Source organism: Lithobates pipiens, unplaced genomic scaffold (genome assembly GCF_037356315.1).
Source record: "Lithobates pipiens isolate NorthernLeopardFrog02 unplaced genomic scaffold, aLitPip1_a1.2 Scaffold_13, whole genome shotgun sequence".
Classification (NCBI taxonomy): domain Eukaryota; kingdom Metazoa; phylum Chordata; class Amphibia; order Anura; family Ranidae; genus Lithobates; species Lithobates pipiens.
In genome coordinates this window covers 198,549,731-198,566,346 of record NW_027507718.1, presented here as the reverse complement: position 1 = coordinate 198,566,346, position 16,616 = coordinate 198,549,731, and the positions used below count along the sequence as shown (strand labels likewise).

General features: G+C 47.3%; 1 protein-coding gene across 2 annotated transcripts in view; it reads left to right on the top strand.

Annotated features, from left to right (window-relative positions):
* The first annotated feature begins 1,508 nt into the window (after positions 1 to 1,508).
* Positions 1,509 to 16,616, top strand: part of IDUA (alpha-L-iduronidase) — a 256,317-nt gene continuing 241,209 nt past the window's right edge. For both annotated transcript variants that reach the window (XM_077476102.1, XM_077476101.1), the window contains exon 1: positions 1,509 to 1,764. In XM_077476102.1, coding sequence (XP_077332228.1) covers positions 1,634 to 1,764 — 131 coding nt within the window. In that variant the 5' untranslated portion in view covers positions 1,509 to 1,633. The remainder of the gene's footprint in view (positions 1,765 to 16,616) is intronic.

Below are 16,616 nucleotides of genomic sequence, written 5' to 3'. Positions count from 1 at the left end.
GTAAAAAACACCGCAAAAACGCTTGAAAGCGCTACGCTCAGGTGTGAATGCAGCCTTACAGACTCTTATCCTAGCATGCAGTCCAGCAGGTCAGGAAAGGGGAAGGGACGGGCGAGCACCCCCCCCCCAAAGCTTACCAGGCCACAAGCCTTGAACATGGAGGGGTGGGTGCTTTGGGTCAGGGGGGCTCTGCCCCCCCACCCCAAAGCACCTTGTCCCCATGTTGATGGGACAAGGACTTCATCTTCACAATTGTGGCCTGTGGTTGTGGGGGTCTGCGTGTGGGGGGCTTATCGGAATCTGGAAGCCTCCTTTTACAATGCAGCCATGTGAATGAGTGTGGCATACCACTCACCAAAAAAGGTGTTATAAAATAATAAAAACACAGAGACAGTTTTTGACAATTCCTTTATTAAAAAATAAAAAACAGTGCCCTCCAATGTAAATCCTTCATCAATCACGCCGCCCGCCGCACCTGAAAAAGAGAAATAAAAAACACTCCGCGCTGACATGGAGGCCGTCTGTCTTCTGCAGGCTCCTCCATTTGACAGTTCTTTTATAGGGAAGCGCTGGGCCACCTGGTGACGTCACTGGTGGCACTGCCCTCTTGTGACGTCGCCGACCCATCATGCATCGGTGCATGATGTTGCAAGGGGGAACAGTGCCACCAGGTGAACCCCACTTTAAGTGAAACAATCAAAATAAAAAATTCCTTTAAATATAGTGTCGGTGAAGAGTCCTTAGTTGTCAAAGAGGAGGTCCACGAAAAATTTTAAGTCAGCAGCTACAAATACTGCAGCTGTTTACTTTTAATATATGGACACTTACCTGTTCAGGGAGCCCAAGATGTCGGCACCCCAGCCGATCTTCAGAACGGCTGTCGGGTGCAGCCACCATCCTTCCTGGTAAGGGAACCTGACAGTGAAGCCAGTTCCCTACTGCGTAAAGCAGCACTGAGCTTTCTTATTGGTCTGGAGGCAGAGGAAGAAGGACAGGGCTGAATTTCCGAGAGACTGGGTCCGTCTCCTGGAAGTAGGGAACGGTACCCCTCCAGTGCTCCCGGGACCTGAGCCGAGTTTACAAACACAACGAAACAGTTTTATTTTCAGCTTTTTTTTTTTTTTTGTGTTTTTTTTTTTTTTTACTTTATTTATTAGAAAAATAAAACGTAGAGGTTATTCTATCTATCTATCTATCTATCTATCTATCTATCTATCTATCTATCTATCTATCTATCTATCTATCTATCTATCTATCTATCTATCTATCTATCTTTTCCTATTCTGTTTTGAATTTCCTGTGTGTAGTATTTTCGCTGTCAGTCTTTATTACCTTTGTTTTCAGTTCTTATAATCTTTTTGAAATAACTTCCAAACAGCTTTCTCTGACTAGCAGCGTGAGCAGCTTTGGAAGAAACCATTGATTTCACAGGGGGAGACGTATGGTCTTTCTGCCTTGTGATTGGTGTATTCCTCAAGCTGTGCTCATGCCTCCCCCTCACTGAATAACATAGGAAGTGGTTTCATTTGAAAGCAGTGTACACGCCAGCTGAGGAGGCATGGGGAAGTCTTGTTGTGACAAGATTGTCTCGCTTGTTACATTTTAATGAACAAATTGGTGTCAGTCATAGGATATGGGAGCACTGAATATTCTTCTAGCAGCTGGCCTGCTGCCAGGCGTAGTGCTTGCAAATTATGTTATTAGCGTAGACCCGACTAAAGATAGAAAACCGATGAAGCATTTCTGGAAAAGCACTGGATTTTGGTAAGTCTCAGGATTTTTGGCAAAGTTTAAATCTGTACTTCTACGTGGGTATATTATATTACGATAACTCTTAATAATGAGGATAAATGTAGTCTATATGCATTTTGACAGAACAACCATTGCACAAATGTGCTGAGAGGTTGGGAGTAGGGATGAGCTCAGGCATGTTCGCATGGAACACGTGCAGAGCCCGCCAGGAAGTCGGCGCAGCGCTAATCACAGGCCGTGAGACATTGCCCCAATGCGCGGCTGCAGAGATCGGGCAATGTCTCTCTGCCTGTGATTAACGCAACACTGCGCTGATTTCCTGGCGGGCTCTGCACGTGTTCCATGCGAACATGCCTGAGCTCATCCCTAGTTGGGAGGTAACGCCTATGAAAATGAATCTTGTGGGAAATCAGAAGATAGAAGCTGGAGCAGATGTGCATGGCAACCAATCAGCTTCAGTCTTCAGTTAAGCTTTGAAACTGAAAGCTGGAAGCTGATTGGTTGCCACTAGGGATGAGCACGGGCGTGTCTGTATTCTAGTCTGACCCTGCCAGGAATTTGTCACTCTACTGGGCCAATCATAGGCAGCTGAGACATATCCCTCTCTGCAGCCCCACGTATTCATGCCCTCTTGTATACTGAAGAGTAAGGATGAGCTCAGGTGGGTTCGCATGGACCACGTGCAGAGCCCGCCAGGAAGTCGGCGCAGCGTTGCGGTTATCACAGGCAGTGAGACATTGCCCGATCTCTGCAGCCGCACATCGGGCAATGTCTCACTGGCTGTGATTAGCGCATCGCTGCGCCAACTTCCTGGCGGGCTCTGCACGTGGAGCTTGGGAACACGCTTGAGCTCATCCTTACTGAAGAGTAGAGATGGGCTTGGCACTTATTTGGGACAGGTGACTAAGACACATGGCTGGGATGAGGGTGCTCAGGTTAGGGTTGCCACTTCATCCCTTTAAACCTCAACACACATTAATTAGACAGGTTCTGTGGCTGATTAAGGTAGTAATTAAACTCACTTGGTGCCTTATATGCATTTAATTAGCCTCAGAACCTGTGTAATTCAAAAGTGTTTGGGTTTAAAGGGATGAGGTGGCAACCCTACCTCAGGTCAAGGGGGGGGGGGGAGGCATGTTCGTGTTCCATAGATTTTAATAGGTTTGCATATTCGTGAGAACTTTTTGCCTGTTCAAGGTGTTCTGGTGCCAACCAAACCGGGGTGGGGGTGAGGGGGGGGGGTTGTCCGGCCCATCCCTAATCCTGACACACTGATGGTCTTGGCACTCATTTGGGATAGGTGACTAGGACACATGGCTGGGATGGGGGAGGCACCCTCACACAGATGTAGGAGCGACCTGGCAACTTCACGGCTCTTCAGTAGAAATGGACTGAGGCCAGGGCCAGATTAACATAGGGACTATTGGAGCTGCAGCTCCAGGCCCCTTACCTCAAGATAGGCCCATTTGCCCAAAAAAAAAGAAAAAAAAAAAAGAAATCACAAAAGAAAAAAAAAAAAAGATCGACTTCGAGGGTCGTGGCTTGGTGACTAGGGCTCACAGTGGGGGTTAGGTAGCTGAGGACCTACCCCACCACTGATCAAAATGTGGGGCTCCTATCATCTATGGTTCCGGAGATATGGGGCTCCTTGCCCAGCCTGTCTGAAGCTACATACAGAGCGGCCAGTTTAAATACAAGCTGGCTCATGCTGTTTGCAGCAGACTGAGAGGTTGAGCTTCACTTCTAGTCAGAAGCACTGAGCTCAATGGACAGCTTGGGGTCTGCCTATTGATTTCAATGGGGCCACTCTGCAATTGAAAGCCAAACTGGCTTGCAGTAGCAGCATAGCCCAACAATGTAAAACTACCATTCAGCAATATATATAAAAAAAACAAAACAAAAAAAAGGAGGCAGCAGTAGCACCTCGTGAACGCCTGTCAGCTGCTGCTATACCACTCGTTGAAAAGCGATCCACCACAGATAGCTTTTCAGAGGGCAGTAAGCATTACCGCAAATGTGAATGAAACTTGAAACACATGATCCATTTCACACTCATCACCAACCAGGTCACTCCCCACCCACTTTCCATGTAGGCCACCTCCCTTCAACTTATATTACAGGTGACCATTTCCCAACCTGCAGATGACAGACCCTACTCAAAAAGATATCACTCCCAGTTACTCCCCCACACGCCGATTGATATCACTCCATGACCACTTCTCAGCCCCCTGCTGACTGACCTCTCTCCCCAGCCTGTCCCCACACACCCTCTCACCTGCTTACCTGTGGGTGGGGGGAATCACTCCTGCAGTGGTATTGTGTTCTGCCAGTGGAGAGCCTTCCCTACCCACACAATACAATGATCAGTGTTGCTAACTATAGCTGGCAGCACTGATTGTTTTGGGAAAAACCTGGCAGGCTGATTGTACTCAAGTCAATTAATATATTGACTTGTGTACAACCAGCTAGTCCATACAAACATCAACTATGGCTGGTCTCTGCTTAATTGGCCTAATTTCAAATCCATGTATGGCCCGCTTAACCACTATGCAGTCCCTAAACATCCTTCAACAAACCTTTACATTTTTCCTTCCCAGATTCCTTCATCCTCCTCACCTGTACATACTGCCCACTGTCATACCCTCCACGCTTCTCTCCTATACATACTGCTCACTGTCATACCCTCCACGCTTCTCTCCTATACATACTGCTCAATATCATACCCTCCACGGTTCTCTCCTATAGATACTGCTCACTGTCATACCCTCCACGGTTCTCTCCTATACATACTGCTCACTGTCATACCCTCCACACTCCTCTCCTATACATACTGCTCACTGTCATACCCTCCACACTCCTCTCCTATACATACTGCTCACTGTCATACCCTCCACACTCCTCTCCTATACATACTGCTCACTGTCATACCCTCCACACTCCTCTCCTATACATACTGCTCACTGTCATACCCTCCACACTCCTCTCCTATACATACTGCTCACTGTCATACCCTCCACACTCCTCTCCTATACATACTGCTCACTGTCATACCCTCCACACTCCTCTCCTATACATACTGCTCACTGTCATACCCTCCACACTCCTCTCCTATACATAGTGCCCCCTGTCATACCCCCCACAATCCTCTCCTGTACATAGTGCCCACTGTCATACCCTCCACATTCCTCTCCTGTACATACTGCTCATCAGCGCTGGACTGGGACAAAAATTTGGCCCTGGACTTCATCCAGACCGGCCCACTTTCATTTTGCAAACATGCACAAAAAGAGTATATAAACTATGCGCAATTGCTCAAAAAAACGCAAAAAAAAAGTAAAAACATTCCACTGTAAGTATAAATGGCTTTTTGGAGCCGGTGCAGGAATCGGGACTTCGTATGTTACTTGGCCGCACTGAGTAAGTGGGAGATGGAGATCTCCACTCTGTAAACTGGCGTTGCTCCCCCCCTTCACTTCAGAGGCAGCCTGGTGTGCACCTGCCCAGGTTCGGCCTGAAAGCGCCCCCCCCCCCAGGGCAGGCGGCCAATAGCCCCGAGTTCCTGACCAACCCCAGGCCTTGGGGCTAATAATGGTCATTGATAATGTGGAGTCCCGAAGCTTCTTGGGGGGCCATAGCCAGGGTCAGCTACTGCCCTTAGGTCATGGCCATCAGGGCTCACAGGCCATGCCCAGCACAGGACCTGTCAGAGAGTGTTGAGGGCTATTTCCCATTTTGCGGTTACTGGGTGGTGGCAGGACACTGGGGCAGGGTAAATGGAGTGTATGGGGAGAGGAGGAAATGGGATGTGGGGGTGTTAGGGTCTGGGTCTCTCACCTCAGCAGGTCCTTGCACAGCCTCTTGGTGGGGGGGGGGGGGGATGACAACCTCCAAGCTGTCTCTGTCTGCCTCCTGTCCAAAGACTCCGGAGTGTAATGGAGGGGTAAGCTGCTCGTCTCACTGACTCAAAGTAAGCTGGTGGCTGCTCTTTCTTTCACTGTCCTCTGCTGTGCATACTGCCCACTGTCATACCCCCCCCACACTCTTCTCCCTCCCCTGTGCATACTTCCCACTTTTATACCATCCATACTCCTCCCCCATGCCTCTTACCCACAAAAACAGTTCTTTAAAATTATATTGAATATCCTTAATGTTACCAGCCCTAGAATGGGCACACTTTTGTTAGCTCAACTAAAGGAAATCTTCTCAGTCCTTGTATTTGTTCTGCCCATTATTAGTACTCATTTAATTTTGTGATTACTACTGTGATGTATAGAGGAACATAGGGGATGTCAGCTACTCTAAATATACCACTTGTAAAAAAGTGTCCCCAATGGCCACCGGGTCAGTAGGAGGCCCCATGAGAGGCTCCTGGGATCCTGTGATATTAAAGCGGTAGTAAACTTCGCTAACATTACTACTTTTTAGAGGCCCTGAGGTAGGTTATGCCATAATGTACTAGTATGTACAGCATATTAGCACATTAGGGTACACTTACCTGTCAGACTGAGCCCTCCAGCTCTGCGATCAATCTGGCAGGTCCCAGGCGCTTCCATCTTCCCCCGGTCTTCCTTCCGGGTTCTGTGCCTTTGGGCTCTTGCCTTGGCTGGGCTGCGTTGCTGTCACTCCCACACATGCTCATTCTCTCTCTTTCTCTTTCATTTTTATAAAAAGCCCCACCAAAATCCTCAGCACTAGGCCCATGATGTTCTTATAATCTGGCCCTGGCTAGACCTCTCCAATAATGATCAAAGATGTCAGAAACATGTCATAGTAGACATGTATGACTAGACTATAATGTAGCAATAAAATAAGCTCTTCGCGAAAATCGCTTCTTCAGGAGCTTTGTATATATACTAAGGAGAGAATGAGACAATGAATAATTATAACGCAGTAGAACTAAATAAAATAGGTAGATAGTCTCAGAGTATGCGGAGATCACCAAGACTGCACCCAGGAGCAAAGGAATGGACACACAACATGCAAAGTGCACAATATGTGGGGGCGTGCCAGGTAGAAAATGTATAAATATATGTCTATATAGATGCACCAAAGGGAGGAGAGTGCAGGACCTAAACTGTGTAGGCAAAGGAAAAAGAAGGAAAATAAACTATGTAAGATAATTAGGAAACTACGCCCATATCCGGTTATTTTAATGCGTTTGGGTAAGCAAGATCCTACCTATGCCTACCTTGGTATGAACAATATATATTCATAGATTTAATCTTTAGTATGTAGCTGGGATCTTCAAATATGGCTTTAAATGTGCTTAGTGGCAACAACCTGCCATCTAAGAGATATAAAAAAAAAAAAACTGAAAATGGTTCTAGGGGAAAAAAATTCACAGTGCATGACTAATAAGATAAAGTTTCGCATTTATAATTATACTCAGTATATAAGGGTAATTCCAGTATCAATAGAGCTGGACAGGTACTAAACCCAAAGAGATTTGCATCATAAGGGAGTCTTTTTAAGTATACCGCTAAAGCTTAGAGCACGAAAAGCATAAAAAAGATCAGATCCACACCATCTGTAAAGATAGGAATGTCTCCAGTAAATAATCTAAAAATCCTGATGGTGCTATCAAACTCTGAGTAAGAACAATAGGTACATACCTAGCCAGGTAAATGTGTAAAGTAAGAGTTTGTCCAGAAAAGGAATCCAAAATTGAAAGTGGTTGCCATGATATAAGGCTACAACTAGTGCCTTTTATATACACGCCCCAATCAGGTGTGCAGTGTAGGGCTTCCACATCACCTGACTCGGCCATGACAGGGTGCGTGCGCATCACCACAAAGCGAACGGGGCGGGCATCCCAGTGGGTGACATAGGACTACGCCCCCCCCCGTGGCACCTCAAGGCCATACAATGCAATAAGGTGTACATCACATAGGTCAGAGTGAAATGGACCTATGGCTAATTGATGGAATAACAGCAGACCTGGGGTGACAGCTGGAGGGAAATGCCCAGCCTAGACCCACATATTCCGCAGAGCTGTCCCACAATTGTACGAAAGGGACTGCAGCTTGCTGGCCACAAATAAGGCTCGCAACGCTAGCATGCTGTGATACGCTAGCCCAGTGTTTCTCAACTTTTTTACCTTGGAGGAACCCCTGGCAAAAAGTTTGAGCTCTCGAGGAACCCCTGAAATAATGTTCACATCTACAGCTCACAGAACATTGGTATGATCAGCGAGCTGTTGATAACAACAAATATTTGTAGAAATAGCATTAAATAAAATAATAAATATTAAAACATACCTATTTAATGTGAAACTCGTGCTTTCTTTTCCTGCAGAGCTTATCCATTCAGAGCACATGGCAGGGAACATTACATGGGGCAGGGCACATGACAGGGGACATTACATGGGGCAGAGCACATGACAGGGGACATTACATGGGGCAGAGCACATGACAGGGGACATTACATGGGGCAGAGCACATGACAGAGCACATTACATGGGGCAGGGCACATGACAGGGCACATTACATGGGGCAGGGCACATGACAGGGCACATTACATGGGGCAGGGCACATGACAGGGCACATTACATGGGGCAGGGCACATGACAGGGCACATTACATGGGGCAGGGCACATGACAGGGCACATTACATGGGGCAGGGCACATGACAGGGCACATTATGGGGCAGGGCACATTACATGAGACTTGACAGGGGACATTACATGGGACATGGGACAGGGCACATTACATGGGGTGGGGGACATGACGTGGGACATTACATGGGGCAGACTAATGGGCACATTGTGGGGGGGGGGCACAGCTGGGCACAGTACCGGTGGCTTTCTTCTTCTGGCTTCAGAGCACATTTAATTTCTCCTCCGGTGGCAGATGATGTCACTAACTCAGGAAGGACAAGAGGGGAGGAGAGGCCTGCAGAGAACAGTGCGTTTCAGCCAATAGGATGCCAGCCACTTCCCTGCCTATCTCTGCCTGTGTGATCCTCCTGTCAGCTGCCTGACTGACAGTCAGATCGCCGCGGAACCCCGGTTGAGAACCACTGTGCTAGCCCATTGCCAGGCAGTCTTCGCTTATTTTATTGCTACTTTATAGTCTATACATGTCTACTATGACATGTTTCTGACATCTTTGACCATTATTGGAGAGGTCTAGCTGCCACTGCAGTATTTTAATGTGTTTCTTTTTTTATCTCTATGTATTAATTGCTAATAAAAGTTTATTGTTTATTTCTTATGATTGGTTCATTGTACCCCTACCCATTCACCAAAAGTGTCAAAAAGTAGAAACCACAAGAGACAGTTTTTGGCAATTCTTTTATTACAAAAGAAAAAAAAAAAGTTTCCCGTGATGTAAATACACTGTCAATCATGCCGCCCGATGGACCCAAAAAATGGCAAAAATGCAAAACGCTCCGCCTCCATGGGAAGCCTCCTGACGACTGCTGTCTCTTCACTTTGACAGCTCTTATATAGGCAAGGGCGGGGCAACCTGGTGACAGAACCGGGTGACCCCACCCCTTCTGATGTCATGTGATGTCACAGTGCATTATGGGGTGCTCTGCAGCGGGCAAACGTCCTGTGAGCACCCCATATGTTCGAACTTACGTTTGTCTCGAACATCAAGCCCATATCTAGTCAATATAAAGGATATCAGTGAACATATGTTATCCGATCTTCCCTGGGTAGTATAAGCAGGGCCGGGACAAGGGGTGGGCCCAGGGCACATCGTTTATTGTAGGGAGGGAAGCGCTGCAAGTTCCTTCTCCCATTATGCTGACAGGAGTGGTGTCAGCCTAGTGCTGAAAGCAGTGAGAAGCGGAGGAGGTGCTGGCTCTCTCCCCCTTCTCCTCATAAGCTCTCACATAATGAAGGGGGCGCAATTTGCCATCTTTGCCCTGGGCACTGGAGGATCTTGTCTCGGCACTGAGTATAAGCATTCAGCTCTGAGCATTTTGGGCTTCAGAGCTGTCAAATCCTGACCACTGTGACCAGGGAAGCAACTGATTACAGTCTTTACTTAAACAGCATTATCAGAGTGCAGAGGCATCATTAGAGATCTGATAGACCACTGATGTCTCCTTAAAGGCATAGTCTACCTACCAACCTACCGGAAGTGGAAGCAAGTACCTACCAAAACTAGGTACCCACTCCCAAGCCCCCCAAAAAAAGTTCCAAAAGATGAAGAGGAGAGCATAAACCCGAATTTCCCCTTTAGCCCAGGTCACACTGCTCCGACATGAAAGTTGGGCGACTTCTGATCCAACGTGGCCCTGCAACTTCAGTCCGACTTTGATCCAAGTTAAAGTGAAACCCTATTCATGAAATCTGACCTGGGCACATATAGCTGTAGTGTTTATTTTTCTCCCTCCAAAGCCCTAAGTCCTGTGTCTTTCTGTTGCTCAGTTCTTCTGTTATCAGCATGGTAACTTCTGACAAGTTCTCCGACACGGGAGGTAAAAGCAACTGAAAATTTTATTCGGGGGTGGGTGCTATAAATAGATTAGCAGAAAGCTGGTCTATTCACAGCCCAGATGTATGCCAAGACTTCCCTCCCACTGCTGAAAGAGGAAGTAAAACTTCTAACACCATGTTTACTTTCTAAAGAATATAGAAAGCTGAAGACAGCTGTCAGGCTGGCACTTACCGAACTGATGAGTCCGCTTGGGCAGAGGGTGGTCTCCCGTACGTGTCCGACTTACAACCCCTGATAGAGCAGACAGGTGGCTGAGAGTGCGGAGTGGTAAGAGAGCCTGTGATATGGCTCCAGGAGCAGGAACTTGCAGGAAGCTTCTGGCAGCAGGTGTGTAGATAGGACACAGGCAACTGGGTACAGAACAGGAGCAGAGCAGGCAAGTCCGGGTGCAGGCAGGGTACGGCAACAGGCGGGCAGCAGAGGCACAGAAGGAGCAGGCAAAAGAGAGGTCAAACAGGCGGAGGTCAGATGCAGGCAGAGGTCAGCGGTGTCAAGGGAAAGCCGGGTCGTCAGGAGGTAAGCAAACAGGAACACAGGATACGAACAACGGGACAGGAACCGAGAAGCTGTTGATCAGGCAGCACCTGGGAGATGTCAGTGGCAGACCTAAATAGGCCGTTTGGCGCCAAGCACCGCGCACGGGCGCGCGCGCGCGCGCCCCCGAACGCCGGCAGACACACCAGCGGTACCCGAAGCGCCCACCACAGCGCGCTGACGCGCACCAGCGCCAGCAGGGGCACGCGAGGGCACACACTGACGCGCACCAGCGCCCACAGGAGCGCGCAACACCGCACGCACAGGAACACGCACCCCAGCACGCACCGCAGGACATCGGGGCGCACCAACACGGGCAGCACCGCGACCATCCAGGTAACGACCCTGACAGTGCCCCCTCCCTAAGGGCAGACTCCGGCTGCCCAGGTGAGCCGATCTGGAAACCTGACGGTTCTTGAAGGCCCGCAAAAGTTCCTGAGCATGTAGATTGTCCTCGGGTTCCCAGGAGTTGTCCTCAGGTCCATAACCCTTCCACTTGATGAGGTACTGGGTTACATTACCCCTCTTCCTGCAATCAAGGATTGCTTCAACCTCAAACTCCTCTTCATTGTTCACTATAACAGGTTCGGGTGGGTCGGTGGTGCGGTCAGCAAAGGGATTTGGGGTAACGGGCTTCAGTAGGGACACGTGAAAGACCGGGTGCACTCTAAAAGAGTCAGACAGGTTAAGTTCATATGCCACTTCGTTTATCTTCCTTTTTACAGAAAAGGGGCCCATGAATTTAGGGCCTAACTTCCTGGAAGGACAGGCCATCCTAAGGTTGACTGTAGATAACCATACTTGGCTGCCGGGAGCCAGAACGAGTTCTCCCCGTCTCCTTTTGTCAAACGCCCGTTTGTAGCATTCCTGGGACCGGGCCATGGTTTCCTTTAGGAGTTGGTTGTTTTTAGAAAAGAAGTCCAATGTCTCGGAAACTGCTGGAACAAGGCATTCTGGGACTGAGCTGGGCAAGAAGGCTGGGTGGAAGCCGTAATTGGCAAAGAACGGTGTCTGGTTGATGGCGGAGTGCAAGGAGTTGTTATAAGCAAACTCCGCCATGGGTAGTAGCGAGACCCAGTCATCCTGCGAGAAGGAAGAAAAACAGCGGATGTACTGCTCCAGGGACTGATTGGTTCTCTCCGTTTGTCCGTTTGTCTGGGGGTGATAAGCGGAGGAAAAGGCCAGTTCAATTTCAAGAGACCCGCAGAGCGCTTTCCAAAACCTCGAGGTGAATTGGGCGCCTCGGTCAGAAACAATACTTGCCGGGATCCCATGCAGCCTTACAACTTCTTTGACAAAGATCTTGGCCGTCTCCATAGCCGAGGGAGTGCCCCTCATCGGGAGGAAGTGGGCCATCTTGGACAGCCTATCTACGACAACAAAGATAGTAGAGAACCCCTCGGAAAGGGGGAGTTCCACGATAAAGTCCATCGAAATCATTTTCCACGGTCTCTCAGGGACAGGTAAAGGTTTCAGTAGGCCCCAAGCCCGCGTCCGGCTGTTTTTATTTCGGGAGCAAGTGCTGCACGAGTCCACATAGTCCTTGCAGTCCTTAAGAAGTTGAGGCCACCAAAAGGTGCGCTGAATCAGTTCGGCGGTCTTCCGGGTACCAAAGTGTCCGGCCATCTTATGATCGTGGCAGAGTTCCAACACGTTTAACTTCAAGGCTTCAGGGACTACAATCTTGCCTTTATGCCAGAACAACCCCTCACTACAGCTGACCTCGGGGCTCGGGGGCATTCCAACAGAAGCCTGTCTGATCCGGGAGATAAGGTCCCCTTGGAGGAGCAAGAAGTTCCCAGAAGGGAGAATAGTATCAGGAGGCCGAGTCTCTTCAGGGATAGAAAACATACGTGACAGGGCGTCCGGCTTGACATTCTTAGAACCAGGTCTATAGGTGATATGAAATTGAAACCGGGAAAAAAAAAGAGCCCATCTGGCTTGCCGTGGTCTAAGTCTTTTGGCAGTTCTCAAATATTCCAGGTTTTTGTGGTCGGTGTAAACCAGGATGGGATGTGCAGCACCTTCCAATAGGTAACGCCACTCCTCCAGAGCCATATATAAGAAGTAGTGTTGCGCAGTACTGGGTTGGGTGATATTATCCTGAGAGGTCAGTAAATTCTGTCCACATCACAATAATTAAAGTTAGATGTGTTATCGCCCAGACTAAAAGAGGATGTATGGGCGGCTAAAATTGGCGAAATAATATGAAAAAAATGATGCTCAAGTGTGAACAAATATAAGTGGGTGACTTCTACGTCACAATGTGAATAGCATAGTATATCCAATGGTAAGCAAAATAAATAGTGATTCTTAATGCGATTAACAAAATCGCATAAGAAGTGCCAGTGCTAGATAGTGAATAAATCTATAGAAATATCGACTACACCATAAATAAAAACCAATGTGCATAGAAAAGTCATTAAAAAACACAAGAATTATGTAAAACAGGTTTGCTAGTGACTAGGAAATCGCATAAGGTGCCAGTGCCGAAAATTATTGTAAATGAATGCGTATAAATAACTTTATACCATGTGCTAAATTGTGTAAATACGGTGAACACGTAAAATCATGTGACATACACAAAATCGTGTCAAAGAAAACAACACATAAAAAAAGGATCTCTGTAAAAATATTCTCAGTAAATGTGCACAGTGATTTAAAAAACTATATCAACCAATAGATAAAAAGATTGCACAATCACATATATCAGGTTTGTGTCCATTCAAGATGTGCGATAACTGGTGGCGATTATATTCAAAATCGCATGCAACAAAAAACGCATAAAGTGCTGGTATCAGATTTTTTGTGCACTGTAAAGTAACGTTGTAAACAGTGATGGTATTAGTGATGGTGACTGTATCCCACGTGGTCCTGTGTACTCAGGGTATAGATGTCCCCTTACCTTACAGCTGTAAGGTAACAGCGTTTGACATGTGTATCCTCAGGCTTCCTGGTGGTCTTTTATCCCTCGAGGTCCTATCCTTATGGCCCCAGAAACTGGCGTCTCCTGCCTATTACACCGTGTTGGTCTCCTTAAGTGGACGTTCAGCGGTACTCAGCATAGGGGGGGGGGGGTTGTTAGGTTGCCTCAGCGGTGGTTGTTGTGTGAGGGTTAAGCAGATAAAAAGGGGAGCCCCATAGTGTAGTAATTTTGAACAAGATTTAAGTTTTATTTAAATATAGTGGATAAAATACTCACAAACATATAGAGATTTCTTTGCAATGTAAAAACGAGCCTCGAGCTCGATTACGTCACTTCCGGTAGCGTCCCGACGCGTGTTCGTCACGGTCACGTGACTTCACATGCGTTTTTTGTTGCATGCGATTTTGAATATAATCGCCACCAGTTATCGCACATCTTGAATGGACACAAACCTGATATATGTGATTGTGCAATCTTTTTATCTATTGGTTGATATAGTTTTTTAAATCACTGTGCACATTTACTGAGAATATTTTTACAGAGATCCTTTTTTTATGTGTTGTTTTCTTTGACACGATTTTGTGTATGTCACATGATTTTACGTGTTCACCGTATTTACACAATTTAGCACATGGTATAAAGTTATTTATACGCATTCATTTACAATAATTTTCGGCACTGGCACCTTATGCGATTTCCTAGTCACTAGCAAACCTGTTTTACATAATTCTTGTGTTTTTTAATGACTTTTCTATGCACATTGGTTTTTATTTATGGTGTAGTCGATATTTCTATAGATTTATTCACTATCTAGCACTGGCACTTCTTATGCGATTTTGTTAATCGCATTAAGAATCACTATTTATTTTGCTTACCATTGGATATACTATGCTATTCACATTGTGACGTAGAAGTCACCCACTTATATTTGTTCACACTTGAGCATCATTTTTTTCATATTATTTCGCCAATTTTAGCCGCCCATACATCCTCTTTTAGTCTGGGCGATAACACATCTAACTTTAATTATTGTGATGTGGACAGAATTTACTGACCTCTCAGGATAATATCACCCAACCCAGTACTGCGCAACACTACTTCTTATATATTTTTCCTGTAAAAAGGGTTCAAGTACCCCATTTCCAGTGTATGCAGCAGTACAAAATTAGATCCTTGTTCTCTTCCCTGATTAGGCGCAGGAATAACCCCTTAATACTTACTCCTCCAGAGCCGCCTTAATGGCCAGAAGTTCTCGGTCCCCAACATCATAGTTCCTTTCGGATGATGACAGTTTGCGAGAAAAGAACGCCACCGGGAAAAGAAGGGCCTTGGCACCCTGCCGTTGAGATAACACCGCCCCCACAGCGATTTCCGAAGCATCCACTTCAAGAACGAAGGGTAAGGCTGGGTCCGGATGTTTTAGAATAGATGCAGAGGTGAACAGCATCTTAAGTTTTTCGAAGGCCAGCTGTGCCTCAGGGGTCCAAGAGAATCGGGTACCCTGCCTGGTCAGTTCGGTGATGGGAGCAATAATCGCAGAGAAGCCCCTGATAAATTTCCGGTAAAAGTTGGAAAAACCGACAAAACGTTGTACGCCCTTCCTGTCCACAGGTGCAGGCCAGTCCAGGATGGCAGATACTTTTTGGGGGTCCATCTTGATGCCCTCCACAGATATAACCAGGCCCAGGAATTGGATGGACTGGCGTTCAAACTCGCATTTTTCGAGTTTCGCGTAGAGCCCGTGTACCCTGGGACGAGCTAGCACACTACGGACATGTCTACGATGGTCTTCCAAGGATGAGGAAAAGATTAGGATATCGTCCAGGTATGCAATTACGTATAGGTCCAGGTAGTCGCGGAAGATATCGTTGACAAAATGTTGAAAGGTTGCGGGTGCATTACACAGCCCGAAGGGCATGACAAGGTACTCGTAGTGCCCAAAACGAGTACGAAACGCTGTCTTCCACTCGTCTCCCTCTCGGATACGGATTAAATTGTAAGCTCCGCGGAGATCCAATTTCGAAAAGATGACTGCAGACCCCAGCCTCTGGAACAACTCGGGTACTAGGGGTAAAGGGTAACGATTTTTGACAGTTATCTTATTCAATTCCCGATAGTCAATGCAGGGACGTAAGGAATGGTCCTTTTTTTCGACGAAAAAAATGCCAGCACCGGCAGGGGAAGTAGGACGGATAAACCCTTTCTTTAGGTTTTCGTCAATATACTCCTTCAGCGTGCCTAACTCCTGTTCCGTTAATGGAAAAATTCTCCCAAAGGGGACTTCGGTACCTGGTAACAGTTCAATAGGGCAGTCATAAGGCCTGTGGGGGGGAAGAATATCTGCGCCTTTCTTGCTGAAAACATCCACAAAGTCCTTGTAGGGTTCCGGAACGGTCTGAAGCAATTTTGGATCGACATCCAAACAGAGAAGTGAAGAGGAGTTGCATGTCGGTCGGGCCAAGCAGTGTTGTTGACAGTAATCGGAGAGAAACTTGATTTCTCCTGTGGCCCAGTTAATGCTTGGATTGTGGGCCTGCAACCAGGGTATCCCCAGGATAATTGGAAACAAGGGGGAGGAGATGGCATCCAGACGCAGGTGCTCCTGGTTACAGGTGCCCATAGTAGCCAGCAGAGGAACAGTCTCTTGAGTGACAGGACCGGAACTAAGGGCGGAGCCATCGGCTAGATGTACAGCAAGCCCCTGGGCCTTGGGTATGAGCGAGATGTGATGGTTGGCAGCGAAAGTCAGATCGATAAAGCAGCTGCATGCTCCGGAGTCAATGATGGCTGACACTGGAAAACTCCCTCCTGGAAGCTGCAAAGTGAGGAGAAGGGCAAGGTGAGAACTGGGTTTTCGTAGAACAGAGGCACACGTGAAGGAAGAGGAAACACACTTACGTGTCTTGTTGGGGCAAGCCCTGACATAGTGCCCAGGTTCACCACAGTAGAGACAT